This window comes from Salmo salar, chromosome ssa05, assembly GCF_905237065.1.
Source record: "Salmo salar chromosome ssa05, Ssal_v3.1, whole genome shotgun sequence".
Lineage (NCBI taxonomy): Eukaryota > Metazoa > Chordata > Actinopteri > Salmoniformes > Salmonidae > Salmo > Salmo salar.
The window spans coordinates 29,663,030-29,679,998 of record NC_059446.1 but is presented as its reverse complement, the minus strand read 5'-3'; the positions used below and the strand labels follow the sequence as shown (position 1 = coordinate 29,679,998).

The following is a 16,969-nucleotide window of genomic DNA, read 5'->3' as shown; positions in this document are numbered from 1 at the left end:
TATCAACTTCTGATTACCCATTTAATCCCTACCCTTACAGAAACCCTTACATTTCTACTTTAATGGACGTCACAATGACCCGGAATACCACGTACCTTCGCCATTAGAAACGGTGGACTTCCCCATGAAGCCGCTCCAAGCCCTTGTGATTGGCTAGACAGCTGTATAAATATTACACGTGACGTCGATATAAGGTTCATAAACGGAACTGTACCCAGGAAAGAACGACGCACTGACAGCGATCGAGTTTGCAGTGGAGAGGGGGCCTTCAGCATTTTAACTGCGCAACAAATATTTCGGAGCGAGTATAGGGCTGAAATTGTGAAAAGACTCAACCATGTCTATGACCGTCAAAGCCTATCTCCTTGGGAAGGAGGATGCGCCGAAAGAAATTCGTCGCATTGCTGTCGACCAAGATGTTTCAACGAGTTTTGAGTATCTGAAAAAAAAGGTTGAGGATGTTTTCTCAACCCTGCGAAATGTCACCTACCAAATGTTTTACAAAGGTAAGGCTATACTAGTGAACCATTATAGGAATCTACTGTAGTGTCCTCGATTGCGTTTATTATGTTGTCATATCTGGATATTGCTGTTGGTGTTTGGCTGTAATCTTCCATAATATTGTCCGCCGCGCGCAGCGCAGTGAACAAACTAGACCACTGATAAATGTCGAAGCATAGACCAGCGTGTCAAAATTGCAATAAATTCAACAATCTGCCGACCAAAATAGAGCTCAACAAGACAATTTGTCTTTATGCACCATATTGCACTATATAAATCTGATAGAGCTGGTACACAGAGCGTTTTTACAGGCCTACATTTAACATTGCATTTCATGGTGAATGTCAGAAAAATTGAGTGAGCAGGCCCTGTTTCATTTGTCATACATGCGATGTGGTAAATTAAGTCACTTACCAACAATAGTCTTCATTCTTCAACAGGCGATGGTGGTTATACTACATTTATCTCAACTAGCCCTGCCTAAACACCTGGCAGTTCATAGTGGACAAAACATCCATTCATTATAACATGGGGTACAGTGAAGGGGGAACTTTAAAAAAAAAAAAAAGATTATAAGTCAGTGTTTAGGATTTTAGGATTGCTAAATGGGGTCTCTTGTCGTAATTTAGCAACAGAGTTTTTTTCCCCCCTGGGTTAATACCAACTCTATTAGAGCTCTACTCCCAATAAACCTCCTCAACCCAAGGGAATCAGAAGTGACCTTATTTCATACAGTAATAATATTGACTGGTACCACATCACAAAATTTACATTTTCCACATTGGGCATCAGGCTTGGGGTCAATTCAATTCCAACAGTCAAACCAGGTAGTGAATTATACTATTTAATATGAATTGACAAGACTGCATTGATTTAAAAAAATGGGGCATTTTCAAAAAACTGACTTGGAAAATGACAACCCTGTTGGTCTTAGCACAACACCTTTTGTATGAACAATATTCCCTAAACTAACCATTGTTCTTCAAATAAAAAAGCTAGTGAGGATAAGCTGTGGACAGATGTCCTTACTTGTGAACTCTGGCAGCTATTATGTAATTATCTGGGTGAGATGGGATGTCTTTGTTTATTTTCTACCCAGATGAAGACGGTGACATGATCGCCTTCTCCACTGATGATGAGCTCATCATGGGCCTCACCTGCATCAAGGACTACACCTTCCGCCTCTTCATCAAGGGTGAGTCTTTTGTGATCAAATGTAATAGATAAAAATGAATACAATTGTTACTAATGTGTAATGAATTAAGTCATCATTACTAGAATAACTTAGCATTCTCATTGTTACTGACACATTTTTGTTCATAAGTACACCCGCTAGACCCATTGCTGACAGGTGTATAAAATTGGCAGGAGAATGACCATATTGAATAGCTCAGTGACTCAATGTGGCACTGTCATATGATGCCACCTTTCCAACAAGTCAGTTCATCAAATATCTGCCCTGCTAGAGCCGCACCGGTCAACTAAGTGGTGTTATTGTGAAGTACGCCACACAAGCTCACAGAACAGGACCGCTGAGTGCTGAAGTGCATAAAAATCGTCTGTCCTCTGTTGCAACACACTGCCGAGTTCCAAACTGCCTCTGGTAGCAATGTCAGCACAATAACTGTTTGTCGGGAGCTTCATTAAATGGGTTTCCATGGCCGAGCAGCCGCATACAAGCCTAAGATCACCATGCGCGATGCCAAGCGTCGACTGGTCGAGTGGTGTAAAGCTCGCCACCATTGGACTCTGGAGCAGTAGAATTTGTTCTCTGGAGTGATGAATTACCCTTCACTATCTGTCAGATGAATCTTGGTTTGGCAGATGCCAGGAGAATGCTACCTGCCCGACTGCATAATGCCAACTGTAAAGTTTGGTGGAGGAGAAATAATGGTCTGTGGCTGTTTTTCATGGTTCAGGCTAGGCACCTTAGCTCCAGTGAAGGGAAATGTTAACGCTACAGCATATGTCATTCTAGATGATTCTGTGCTTCCAACTTTGTGCAACAGTTTGAGGAAGGCCCTTTCCTGTTTCAGCATGACAATGCCCCCATGCACAAAGTGAGGTCCATACAGAAATGGTTTGTTGAGATCGGTGTGGAAGAACTTGTCTGGCCTGCACAAAGCTCTGACCTCAACCCTATCAAACATCTTTGGGATAAATTGGAACACTGACTTCGAGCCAGGCCTAATCACCCAACAGCAGTGCCCGACCTCACTAATGCTCATGGCTGAATGGAAGCAAGTCCCCGCAGCAATGTTCCAATATGTAGTGCAGGGATCCTCAACTAGATTCAGCCGTGGGACGATTTTGTTTTCTTGAGCGGATGGCCGGGGGGCCGGCACATTATAACATAATTTGTAGCCTGCAACTTGACCGCAAGAAGCCCAAACATATGTTTGAATAAAACAATTTCAAACCTTGCTATACATTTGTATACGGTCGTGTCTCTATTATGCCTGGGAATACTTGTAACAGATGTAAACTTTTTTTTACATTTTTTTTTTTACATCCAACAATGTAAATCCCCCCCAAAAAACTACTTTTTATATTTTTTTGTTCAGAACCTGGGGGGCCAAATAAAACCCCCTGCGGGCCAAATTCAGGCCGCCAGTTGGGTAACCCTGATGTAGTGGAAAGCCTTCCAAGAAGAGTGGAGGCTATTAAAGCAGCAAAGGGGTTGGGGGGCAACTTCATATTAATGGCTATGATTTTGGAAAGAGATGTTTGAGCAGGTATCTACATACTTTTGGTCATGTAGTGAACTTTCTTTTCTTTACAGAGAAGAAGGAGCAGTGGCGTGAATTCCCTGCTTTTGCCTTCCCCGGTGGTGTCCCCCCTTTCGCCTACCCCCCTCCCCCTGGAACACCCCATATGGGACCTCCCCCACCTCACGGCCACCATGGTCACCATGGTCATGGCCACCATGGTCACGGGCCCATGGTGCACCCTAATGTGACCTGTGACGAATGTGAGGGCTCGGTGGCAGGGACCCGCTTCAAGTGCACCGTGTGCCCTGACTATGACCTGTGCTCCACGTGCCAAGCCAAGGGGCTTCACAAGGAGCATGTCCTCCTGCCCATCTGGCACCCCTTCAACAACGCATTTGAGGTGAGACCCATATGTTGTCATGTGTTTATGCCTTTTTTCCCTAAGTGGATATACTTGCAGATATATGCATATCTGAGCAATTTAAAACTACATTGAAATATTTATTTTAGTCCAGGAGCAAAAAGGGGCATATGTACAGTGGGGGAAAAGTATTTGATCCCCTGCTGATTTTGTACGTTTGCCCACTTACGAAGAAATGATCAGTCTATAATTTTAATGGTAGGTTTATTTGAACAGTGAGACAGAATAACAACAAAAAAATACAGAAAAACGCATGTCAAAAATGTTCTAAAATGATTTGCATTTTAATGAGGGAAATAAGTATTTGACCCCTCTGCATAACATGACTTAGTACTTGGTGGCAAAACCCTTGTTGGCAATCACAGAGGTCAGACGTTTCTTGTAGTTGGCCACCAGGTTTGCACACATCTCAGGAGGGATTTTGTCCCACTCCTCTTTGCAGATCTTCTCCAAGTCAGCTCCCTCCACAGATTTTCTATGGGATTAAGGTCTGGAGACTGGCTAGGCCACTCCAGGACCTTAACGTGCTTCTTCTTGAGCCACTCCTTTGTTGCCTTGGATGTGTGTTTTGGGTCATTGTTATGCTGGAATACCCATTTTCAATGCCCTGGCTGAGGGAAGGAGGTTCTCACCCAAGATTTGACGGTACATGGCCCCGTCCATCGTCCCTTTGATGCGGTGAAGTTGTCCTGTCCCCTTAGCAGAAAAACACCCCCAAAGCATAATGTTTCCACCTCCATGTTTGACGGTGGAGATGGTGTTCTTGAGGTCATAGGCAGCATTCCTCCTCCAAACACGGCAAGGTGAGTTGATGCGAAAGAGCTCCATTTTGGTCTCATCTGACCACAACACAATTTCAACAGTTGTCCTCTGAATCATTCAATGTTCATTGGCAAACTTCAGACGGGCATGTATATGTATTCTTGAGCAGGGGGACCTTGCGGGCGCTGCAGGATTTCAGTCCTTCATGGTGTAGTGTTACCAATTGTTTTCTTGGTGACTATGGTCCCAGCTGCCTTGAGATCATTGACAAGATCCTCCCGTGTATTTCTGGGCTGATTCCTCGCCGTTCTCATGATCATTGCAACCCCACGAGGCGAGATCTTGCATGGAGCCCCAGGCCGAGGGAGATTGACAGTTCTTTTGTGTTTCTTCCATTTGCGAATAATCACACCAAATGTTGACACCTTCTCACCAAACTGCTTGGTGATGGTCTTGTAGCCCATTCCAGCCTTGTGTAGGTCTACAATCTTGTCCCTGACATCCTTGGAGAGCTCTTTGGTCTTGGCCATGGTGGAGAATTTGGAATCTGATTGCTTCTGTGGACAGGTGTCTTTTATTCAGGTAACAAGCTGAGATTAGGAGCACTCCCTTTAAGAGTGTGCTCCCAATCTCAGCTCGTTACCAGTATAAAAGACACCTGGGAGCCAGAAATCTTTCTGATTGAGAGGGGGTCAAATACTTATTTCCCTCATTAAAATGCAAATCAATTTATAACATTTTTGACGTGTTTTTCTGGATATTTTTGTTGTTAGTCTGTCTCATTGTTCAAATAAACCTACCATTAAAATGATAGACTGATCATTTCTTTGTAAGTGGGCAAACGTACAAAATCAGCAGGGGATCAAATACTTTTTTCCCCCACTGTATGTGTGATTAGGGAGAAATGGCCTCTATAGTCGTTGTTCTTCTATTCAGTGGTTCCCTCGTGGGAAGTGGATGAGGAAGATGAGGCACTGCACGTGGGCTCAGGCCCAAAGCCAGGCCCAGCCTGGGCCCTCCGGGTCCCAGCCAGGCCAGGCAGCCCCAGGGGACAGACAGCCCTCTGATGCCTCATCTGCTGCCTCCCAGCAGTCCCAAGCCAATATGGATTACCTGAAGAACATTGGAGAAGGGGTGGCAGCCATGCTTAGCCCACTGGGTAAGACCAAGAGAAAAGCACCATATAATAGTTTCATTATTATCAATCCATTATTTGAAATTGACTGACCACTCTACATTTAAATGCACTGAAATTGCTTACTTACACTATGTTGCCTGCAGGTATCGATGTGGATATTGATGTGGAGCTGGAGGCAAAGAGGACCAAGGTGATGACCCCCAATCCGACCCCACCTGGGTCAGGAGGCCCCCCCAGTGCTAGGAGCAACAACGGGACAGGGGGGTCCGAGGGAGATGGGACTAAAGAGGGGGACATGGAGGTGGACGAGCTTAGCAGCCTAGGGAGTGCCAGTGATTTACTTACGGTATGATGCACACAACAAAAGTTTAATTATAATTAAACATTGACTTAATCACAAGTAATGGTGAAGAATAAAATACATTGGCCTCTCTGAGATGGTATGTATTGTTGAACTCTATGCATCTTTCTGTGTAGGGTGGTAAAGACGCAGGGGGCAGTGGTGACGATGAGTGGACCCACCTGACCTCCAAGGAGGTGGATCCCTCTACAGGGGAGCTCCAGTCTCTCAGGATAGGCGAGGAGGGCTCTCTGGAAGCCCCAGGGTCCCCTACTGTCCCCCAGGGTCCCTCACAGGAACCACAGAAGTCCCTCACTCTCGCTGAGGCCGCAGCCTACCCCCACCTTCCTCAAGGTAAGATGGAGGATATGAGTTCTCTTAACTATCACAAGTAGCAGTTGCTGTGGTGATATCCTTATCCTCACTACTACTAGTAGTAGTTGTGACTTCAGTCAATGGTAGTTATATCCCCATTTAGTAGTAGGCATCATGGTTACTATGATATCCCTGATTACTAGTAGAATTGCCTAAGCCAGAGACTGACCCTCCACTGTGTCCTCTCTGTCTAGATGCCGACCCACGCCTGGTGGAGTCCCTGTCCCAGATGCTGGCCATGGGCTTCACAGATGAGGGTGGCTGGCTCACCCGCCTCCTCCACACTAAGGACTGTGACGTCGGGGCCGCCCTGGACACCATCCACTACTCCAAACCCGGCAAGAAGTAACGGGGCTTCGATACAGTACCCTGAGGGACACCTACATCCCCCTATGATAGCCACTTCACCAATACTGCCTTCTCTTCCGTCCCTCTCATTCACACCTCTGGCACTTGCAGTTACTCACACAATAAGTCTATTAGATTTGAATATAATTCTTGCGATTTTAAATGTTATGGTTGTACTGACATTGAAGTACAGTATAAAGGGTTTACTAGTCAATATTTATCCGAATGGAAATTGATATTTCTATAACCTTTGTTAAACTCTTTTCAATGGGATGTCATTTAACTGAAAGTGTGAGTTAACATGCATGGGTTCATGTTAAATTGGATTGATAAAAGCAGTAAAAAACAGTTAAGATTAACCAACATATATAATTTCAGTGTTCACTCAATAGCAAGTATCATATATTGAGTTTGATTAATCAAGTAACTGTTCTTACATGTATCATGTAGATTTAATACCAGATGTAATACATGTTCATTACCAATGTCAACAGAATCAGGTGAAGGGTGTGAATAATGATTGTCTAACATTGAAAACATTTCTCCCCTTTCAAAGCCAAATAAAATACTTCTGCAAAGAAACTGTTGTCATTCTCCTACTGTCTCATTAAATACATAGTTAAATAATTAAATGAATTGCCAACATTAAGATTACAAAGAATAGTTTGACAGACTCTAGAGATTAAGTATTTTTGTCAGCCGTGTCAGTGAAATTATTCATAAGAGGAAATCATTATCAAATTTCAAGCGATTTGAATTTGAGAACTAAATGTTTAAAATGACAACATTCAATGTCTACAGAAGAATACTAGGCCACTTAGTATTTAGATGCACTCCTGCATCTAGTGAAAAAGGCGCAACCATTACATGATTTTTCGCGTCAAAGTCGTAATCTGTGTAGAACAGGTAGAGGGGCAGTGCACGGTCGCTTGGTGTGCGGGGGCTGATAAGACAGGTGCTTTGCTCTCAGGTAAGTCCATATAGGCGGGACCTCCGCTATTGGCTGCCTCCCCAAACCCACAATGAGTGATGGGGAACCAATCAAATGTCTTCACTATGCTCTTCCCCAGAAAGCCAATACCCCCACCAATATGGAAACTCCACCACAGCCTGGTTGTCCTACAGGGGCCTTCATATAGTACTGGTCCTTGAGCATCACATTGGACACTTTTAGAATATTGAACCAGTGGTATGGAATTCATCCATATGCATTGCACCACTCCAGTTGGTCTCCTCTTCCTCAGGAGGGGCAGAAGTTAGGATCTGGGCCCATTTGGAGGTCTGTGTGACTGCAGTACCCCAGGATCAAGAAGGTTGAAAGGTCCTGGCTATGCAGTTACATTAGGGGGTTTGCTGGGACTGGTGGTCTGCAGGGAGCTGACTGTTTGGGAGACCATTCTACAGGGGCAAATGAGCTGGGGTGTCCGATTTAGCTTTGGTAAATACAAACCAGAGAAAGCATATTAGTTTTGTACATACAAGATAGAGACGGCTTATGTATGAATTAGCATTAGCTGCCTACCTTCGCTGACTTGTGTAGGAGGCATGCTGCCCTCTTCTCCACTGGGATATACACTCCCCCCATTCTCTTTTCTACCTCTGTTGGGCCGCATTAATCCATGCTGTCACAAATACCTATGCTCTATCTAAACCCAGATTCTGTCATATATAGAAGGGCATAGTATATAATGATGAATGGTGCTGGTTTTGGATCAGTGTTTTATAATGGTGGCCAGTTGATCCTCCTGTTCCATGACACTGATGTTGACACACAACAGTGGGGGATGACATGTAGGCTACTATTTAGGCACAAACATGTAGACATAAAATATACTGAACAATAAATAATGGACAATAAAAGGCCACTTTAAAATGTGCAGTTTTGTCACACAACACCACAGATGTCTCAAGTTTTGAGGGAGAATGCAATTGGCATGCTGACTGCAGGAATGTCCACCAGAGCTGTTGCAAGAGAAAAGTATGTTCATTTCTCTACCATAAGCCGCCTCCAACGTCATTTTAGAGAATTTGGCAGTACGTCCAACCGGCCTCACAACCGCAGACCACATGTAACCACGCCAGCCCAACATCCGTCTTCTTCAACTGAGGGATTGTCTGAGACCAGCCCGCCAGACAGCTGATGAAAATTGTCTGTAATAAAGCCCTTTTGTGGGGAAAAAAAAACATTCTGATTGGCTGGGCCATGCCCTCCCAGGCCCATCCATGGCTGCGCCCCTGCCCAGTGATGTGAAATCCATAGATTAGGCCTTCATCTATTTCAATTGACTGATTTCCTTATATAAACTGTAACTCAGTAAAATAGTTGAAATTGTTGCATGCTGCGTTTATATTTTTGTTCAGTATAATTCTCTTGGCATGAGCTGTGTTCGAATACTCATTCTAACCGTACTATTTGGGATGTGAATTGAGTATGTAGTATGCATATTGGTCATAGTATGGATATAGTTAGTACGGCAAAAGTTCCCGGATGTCGTACTAAATTCGCCAAAATGTGAAGTACACACGCAGAGGACTATTTCCGTACTTTAGGGCCCATATTGCAATTCTTCAGGAAATGGGCGTGGCTTCATATAGTCTTCAGATTTTATGAAAATGGTGGAAAATATGCAGCCGAAGTACAAAGAGAGAGGATACAAATTCAGTATGACAAAATGTTGAGCAATGTAATAAAGTAACGACTTTTCAAATAAGTTACCTTACACGTTATGTTGGCTGACAATTTGTTAGCTACGCTGCCCTTACGAACCACACAGCATATCATTACAGCAGTACCGGTATGTTGTTAGCTACCTACCTAACGTTAGTTGACTACTTATACATAAAACTTGCCAGTCTATTACCTATAGACTAACTAACTACCCATCGTTTATTGATTTGATTATTCCCGTCATTCTTAGCTAAATGGTATAGTCGTTGTGCGTTCTCAATCAACATTCTGGCACTTTCGTAAATTCGCTCTGGCTATCTACTCCGATTTCAGAGCACTCTCCTATAAGTGTACCAGAGCACAGAATAATGAATTTACAAGCGCTCAACACCAGTTGAATATGGGTGGTGTCAGCTAACAAGCGTAATTCAATTGTTACCAGCAGCAAAGTCACCAACGCTCTGGATAACATGAAAACCACCTAACCAGCTCTGCTAGTGGAGTAAAATGGTCAAGAGTGGTCTCATTTGTGCCTGGAAGTAGCTAGCAAGCTAGCCAACATTAGCTTGGGTGCTTGACTGCCGTTCTAAGACCAGAACGCTCAAATCAATCCTACTCCTCGGCCTGAGCATCCAGTGTGCGCTCCGAGAGCAAAACACTCTCAATTTACAAACGTACAATGCTGTGAATTTACGAGCTCACTCTGTCTGGCACTCCAGGTTGAATTTAAAAACTCACCCAAAGTGGTAAAATGTGTAACTAGTAATTTGTTATGCTAACTAGGTAGCAAGAGGTTGCATAGCAACAGCATCAACTTCCAGTAGATTGGCAAAGAGCTAGTACGCTCAATCAACTGAAAGGATATTGTTTGTTTACAGTATACTAAAATTAACGAATAGTATATACTCATTAAGTATGTAGTAAACAGTATGTTAGTATGGGTATTCGAACACAGCTATGGACATACCTGACATTTCTGTTGTCTTGGAGATGGTTCCTGTCTATGTAAACATTCTCCTCCTCTTCCTCAACCTCTTCTCTGCAGGTATTTACTCCTGAGACTCCCTACAGGAATACAGTCATTTTGAACTGTAAATGTTTTCTTATGGCTACTACCCTAAACTAAGCATGGGAATGCAAGACAAGTCCAGGCCTAGCGCTATAATCCTTTATTGTCGACTGCCTGTACCTACGTTCAATTGACTGTGACGTGTCAAAAACATGCGCTTGATGAACAATAGCAATGGTGTGAACTCACATTTTGGTCATTACACTCCTGAGCTTTTTCAACCAGCTCTTACTGATCCACTTCCACCTCCACCTCCTCCCTAGCACAAATAATAAACAGAGACATAGCATACAGCGATATCATCTTGGCAAACATTTTTCGCCGCACCTGGAAATTAAACTAGGGAAGAGACTGACACACAGGTCACGTGTATCCAAGTCTTCTGACATATTTCCCTCCAACACTTGTATAACAGAAGAGTGTTCTCTCTCAGCCTGGCATTGAGCTTCTGAACATGACGTCTGCCATCCACTCCAGAGCTACGTCCAAACTTCTGGAAAGGTTACACAAAACAAATGTTTTTACAAATAATTTACAACATGTTTGCCAACTGTGTGGTCTGAATAAATCATTAGCTAGCTGGCTTACCTTGATGACCGACTGCTTTTCCCCACACAGCTTGCCAGCCTAAGCTTGCATTTGTTTTGCTCTTTTTAACCCGAAATCAATGGAGCAAATGTTTACATATGCAACGCATACAAGCTAGCTACTAGCAACTTGAAAACTTTTGTTACCTGTTACACTTGGTAGGTTTGGTATAAACAGCATCTTAGAACATTACATTCCTGAACCATGTTATTTGTTTTAGTTGTAGTAGTTAAAAACGGCAAGCTTGAGATGCTGTTATTTTCCCGGGAATGTTTTTCAAAATTGTCGAAAGAGGAAGTCGTTCAATTTAAAGTAATTACGGCCGATATACATCTGTTCTTATTCATTTTCAATGGAAGGGAAGTGGTGTGGGAGCCTATGGAAATGTTTAGCATCTCCAATAGTGTGCAACTGAGTGGTTCCCATGATGAATTTGATGCTCAGAAACCCAATGCAATAGTGTCCAACTGCAGCCCACAATTCCAGGTGTTCCTGCATGTGGGCATCCTATATGGATCCTTCATGAACCTCCCTCCTTGAGCATTCAATTGGTTCCTGCATTGCTTCCTTCATGACCCCCCCCTCCTTCTATTAGCCAATAACAACGCATTGAATAACAGATTCACTGCATGGAACGTGGGTGTTTTTTACTCACTTTTTGTCTCTCCCACGGCGTCCATCACAATTACATGCACATGGCCAATTATGCAAATTATGTGATGACGTCATTTCGCGACTTCTAGCGACTTTTAGGACAGCCAATAGCTACTTTCCTTACGGAGGAGTTGGCAACACTGGACTGGGCAACAACGGTAGCTATCTAGCCGTACACCGATAGACAGTGTCCTTCGTCTTTGCCTGTCAGGAACTGTTTTCCCGCAGTTCTGTTAACAACGTTCAGGGCAGGTGTTCGGCAGGCAGGAGGCGACACCGTGTGCTAACACACAGTGTCGCTAAATATCATGCTAGCTAGAACACGGCGTCGCCCTAGCCTCCCGTCTGCTGTGCTAGCGGGAGGCGGGTTGAAGGACACTGTCTACTGGTTGGGCAGTTCTCTCAGGTACACATCAGGCGAGGTGAGGTCAGGCGAGGTGAGGTCGACAATGGGAGTTCGTGCAGGAACCAATAGAATGCTTTAGGGTGGTGGACATGCAGGAAGAGCCCGAATTTCAGGCAGCAGTTTTGGAAATGACAGAATGTGGTCAGTCATGCATAGAAGAGAAAGTGTCCCACGCAAATACCTAGGGATAAGCACAGGCATGGCGAGAGGTAGGAAACTGATTCAGTGTGGTGGATTGAGGAGAGGGCATGCCATATGTTATAAAGTCAATGGGACATACCGTGTATGACAAAGGGGAAATCGGAGTTGTCATGTAGAGGTTCTGAAAAGTAGTCCATGATAAGGTTACAGTCAGCTTAAATCTGACACTATAGAGTCTACATGCAGTTGAGCTGTATGGAAAGGCAATGGATTGAAAGGTGACATGATCAGCTTAATGTTGTAGGGGACAAACATGTCACATGATTTAGTTAGGGAAGGGGTGGAATCCTTGCCCTTGTAGAAAAATAAACCCTTGCAGAAAGTTTTCAAACCCCTTTTCAAAAATAAAATAGGTATAAGAGTAAACCTATAGCCTGAAATCACAACTGTATTTTAGGATAGTCTGAATATCTGATAGTGATTAAATGCCCATATACATTTAGAACATCAGTAAACCGTCATCATAAATAATAATCTGACTTGCCTAGTTAAATAAAGGTGAAATACATTTTTTTTTAAATCATCAGGTGAAGATGTTTCTCACAAGTGTATTCTAGTCTCGTCTGTAATGTCTCTATATATGCCAGCATCCAGCCCCATTTGTATTTCCTGAAAGTAAAAAGAGCTAAGTTTAGTGGAAAACTGGACACGTAGGTTTATAGTGCGCACTCAAACTTCACAATGTTTATCACATCAGCTCTCATCAAGTGTTTCAATCGATTCAGGCATTGGCCAATTAAGAGTAAGTCTGTATTCATATTTCTTCTAACTTACACTATTGGTCAAAAACACCTACTCATTCAAGCGTTTTTCTTTATTTTTACTATTTTCTACAATGTTGAATAATATTGAAGACATTAAAACTACGAAATAACACATTGAATCATGTTGTAACCAAAAAAGTGTTAAACAAATCAAAATATATTTTATATAGCCACCCTTTGCCTTGATGACAGCTTTGTACATGCTTGGCATTTTCTCAACCAGCTTCACCTGGAATGCTTTTCCAACAGTCTTGAAGGAGTTCCCACATATGCTGGGCACTTGTTGGCTGCTATTCCTTCACTTTGCAGTCCAACTCATCTCATCCTTCTTGGTCAAATAGCCCTTACACAGCCTGGAGGTGTGTTGGGTCATTGTCCTGTTGAAAAACAAATGATAGTCCCACTAAGTCCAAACCAGATGGGATGGCATATCGTTGCAGAATGCTGTGGTAGCCATGCTGGTTAACTGTGAATGTGTCACCAGAAAAGCACCCCCACACCATAACACCACCTCCTCCATGCTTTACGGTGAGAAATACACATGCAGAGATCATCCGTTCATCCACACCGCGCCTCACAAAGACACAGTGGTTGGAACCAAAAATCTCCAATTTGGACTCCAGACCAAATGGACACATTTCCACCGGTCTAATGTCCATTGCTCGTGTTTCTTGGCCCAAGCAAGTCTCTTCTTCTTATTGGTGTCCTTTAGTATAGGTTTCTATGCAGCAATTTGACCATGAAGGCCTGATCCACACAGTCTCCTCTGAACAGTTGATGTTGATATGTGTCTGTTACTTGAACTCTGAAGCATTTATTTGGGCGGCAATATCTGAGCCTGGTAACTCTAATTAACTTATCCTCTGCAGCAGAGGTAACTCTGGGTCTTCCATTCCTGTGGCGGTCCTCATGAGAGCCAGTTTCATCATACTGCTTGATTGTTTTTGCGACTGCACTTGAAGAAACTTTCAATGTTCCTGAAATTTTCCGGATTGAATTATTTGTAAAGTAATGATGGAATGTCTTTTCTCTTTGCTTATTTGAGCTGTTCTTTCCATAATATGGACTTGGTCTTTTACCAAATAGGGCTATCTTCTGTATACCACCCCTACCTTGACACAACTGATTGGCTCAAACGCAATTAAGAAGGAAAGAAGTTCCACAAATGAGCTTTTAAGAAGGCACACCTGTTAATTGAAATGCATTCCAGGTGACTACCTCATGAAGCTGGTTGAGAGAATGCCAAGAGTGTGCAAAGCTGTCATCAAAGCAAAGGGTGGCTATTTGAAGAATCTCAAATATAAAATACACTGCTCAAAAAAATAAAGGGAACACTTAAACAACACAATGTAACTCCAAGTCAATCACACTTCTGTGAAATCAAACTGTCCACTTAGGAAGCAACACTGATTGACAATACATTTCACATGCTGTTGTGCAAATGGAATAGACAACAGGTGGAAATTATAGGCAATTAGAAAGACACCCCCAATAAAGGAGTGGTTCTGCAGGTGGTGACCACAGACCACTTCTCAGTTCCTATGCTTCATGGCTGATGTTTTGGTCACTTTTGAATGCTGGCGGTGCTTTCACTCTAGTGGTAGCATGAGACGGAGTCTACAACCCACACAAGTGGTTCAGGTAGTCAGCTCATCCAGGATGGCACATCAATGCGAGCTGTGGCAAGAAGGTTTGCTGTGTCTGTCAGCGTAGTGTCCAGAGCATGGAGGCGCTACCAGGAGACAGGCCAGTACATCAGGAGACGTGGAGGAGGCCGTAGGAGGGCAACAACCGAGCAGCAGGACTGCTACCTCCGCCTTTGTGCAAGGAGGAGCAGGAGGAGCACTGCCAGAGCCCTGCAAAATGACCTCCAGCAGGCCACAAATGTGCATGTGTCTGCTCAAACGGTCAGAAACAGACTCCATGAGGGTGGTATGAGGGCCCGACGTCCACAGGTGGGGGTTGTGCTTACAGCCCAACACCGTGCAGGACGTTTGGCATTTGCCAGAGAACACCAAGATTGGCAAATTCGCCACTGGCGCCCTGTGCTCTTCACAGATGAAAGCAGGTTCACACTGAGCACATGTGACAGACGTGACAGAGTCTGGAGATGCCGTGGAGAACGTTCTGCTGCCTGCAACATCCTCCAGCATGACCGGTTTGGCGGTGGGTCAGTCATGGTGTGGCATTTCTTTGGGGTGCCGCACAGCCCTCCATGTGCTCGCCAGAGGTAGCCTGATTGCCATTAGGTACCGAGATGAGATCCTCAGACCGCTTGTGAGACCATATGCTGGTGCGGTTGGCCCTGGGTTCCTCCTAATGCAAGACAATGCTAGACCTCATGTGGCTGGAGTGTGTCAGCAGTTCCTGCAAGAGGAAGGCATTGATGCTATGGACTGGCCCGCCCGTTCCCCAGACCTGAATCCAATTGAGCACATCTGGGACATCATGTCTCGCTCCATCCACCAACGCCACGTTGCACCACAGACTGTCCAGGAGTTGGCGGATGCTTTAGTCCAGGTCTGGGAGGAGATCCCTCAGGAGATCATCCGCCACCTCATCAGGAGCATGCCCAGGTGTTGTAGGGAGGTCATACAGGCACGTGGAGGCCACACACACTACTGAGCCTCATTTTGACTTGTTTTAAGGACATTACATCAAAGTTGGTTCAGCCTGTAGTGTGGTTTTCCACTTTAATTTTGAGTTTGACTCCAAATCCAGACCTCCATGGGTTGATAAATTGGATTTCCATTGATTATTTTTGTGTGATTTTGTTGTCAGCACATTCAACTATGTAAAGAAAAAAGTATTTAATAAGATTATTTCATTCATTCAGATCTAGGATGTGTTATTTTAGTGTTCCCTTTATTTTTTTGAGCAGTGTATATTGATATATCAGCTGGTGTAAGAAAGGCTATATAAATACATTCGATTTGATTTTGATTTGTTTAACACTTTTTTGCTTACTACATGATTCTATGTGTTATTTCATAGTTTTGAGGTCTTCATTATTGTTCTACAATGTAGAAAATAGTAAAATAAAGAAAAACCCTTGAATGAGTAGGCATTCTAAAACATTTGAATGGTAGTGTACATGTAATGACTAATGTACATTGTCATGCGCAGAATGCAGCCTACTATCAGTGTAGAAAGCCTGAAGTTATTTCTGAACTTTGTAGACCTGTTGCATGTAGAATCGTGAGAGTTGTTCGATAATAATACTGATTGGCTGGGCCATGCCCTCCCAGGCCCATCCATGGCTGCGCCCCTGCCCAGTGATGTGAAATCCATAGATTAGGCCTTCATCTATTTCAATTGACTGATTTCCTTATATAAACTGTAACTCAGTAAAATAGTTGAAATTGTTGCATGCTGCGTTTATATTTTTGTTCAGTATAATTCTCTTGGCATGAGCTGTGTTCGAATACTCATTCTAACCGTACTATTTGGGATGTGATTGAGTATGTAGTATGCATATTGGTCATAGTATGGATATAGTTAGTACGGCAAAAGTTCCCGGATGTCGTACTAAATTCGCCAAAATGTGAAGTACACACGCAGAGGACTATTTCCGTACTTTAGGGCCCATATTGCAATTCTTCAGGAAATGGGCGTGGCTTCATATAGTCTTCAGATTTTATGAAAATGGTGGAAAATATGCAGCCGAAGTACAAAGAGAGAGGATACAAATTCAGTATGACAAAATGTTGAGCAATGTAATAAAGTAACGACTTTTCAAATAAGTTACCTTACACGTTATGTTGGCTGACAATTTGTTAGCTACGCTGCCCTTACGAACCACACAGCATATCATTACAGCAGTACCGGTATGTTGTTAGCTACCTACCTAACGTTAGTTGACTACTTATACATAAAACTTGCCAGTCTATTACCTATAGACTAACTAACTACCCATCGTTTATTGATTTGATTATTCCCGTCATTCTTAGCTAAATGGTATAGTCGTTGTGCGTTCTCAATCAACATTCTGGCACTTTCGTAAATTCGCTCTGGCTATCTACT

The 16,969-nt window shown here is 43.4% G+C and overlaps 1 protein-coding gene and 1 long non-coding RNA gene across 2 annotated transcripts; one reads left to right on the top strand and one right to left on the bottom strand.

The window, feature by feature from the left end:
* Positions 1–214: 214 nt before the first annotated feature.
* Positions 215–7,178, top strand: sqstm (Sequestosome-1). The gene is made up of 7 exons (NM_001140341.1): positions 215–506; positions 1,601–1,696; positions 3,284–3,612; positions 5,332–5,554; positions 5,677–5,879; positions 6,011–6,227; positions 6,443–7,178. The coding sequence occupies exons 1-7, from the start codon at positions 338–340 to the stop codon at positions 6,595–6,597; spliced, it is 1,392 nt and encodes a 463-aa protein (NP_001133813.1). The 5' UTR covers positions 215–337; the 3' UTR covers positions 6,598–7,178.
* Positions 7,179–10,418: 3,240 nt separating this feature from the next.
* Positions 10,419–12,365, bottom strand: LOC123743090 (uncharacterized). Its single transcript, XR_006769850.1, has 2 exons — positions 11,577–12,365; positions 10,419–10,826 (listed from the first exon to the last, which is right to left on the bottom strand). It is a non-coding gene; the product is annotated as an uncharacterized lncRNA (long non-coding RNA).
* Between the last annotated feature and the right edge of the window lie 4,604 nt (positions 12,366–16,969).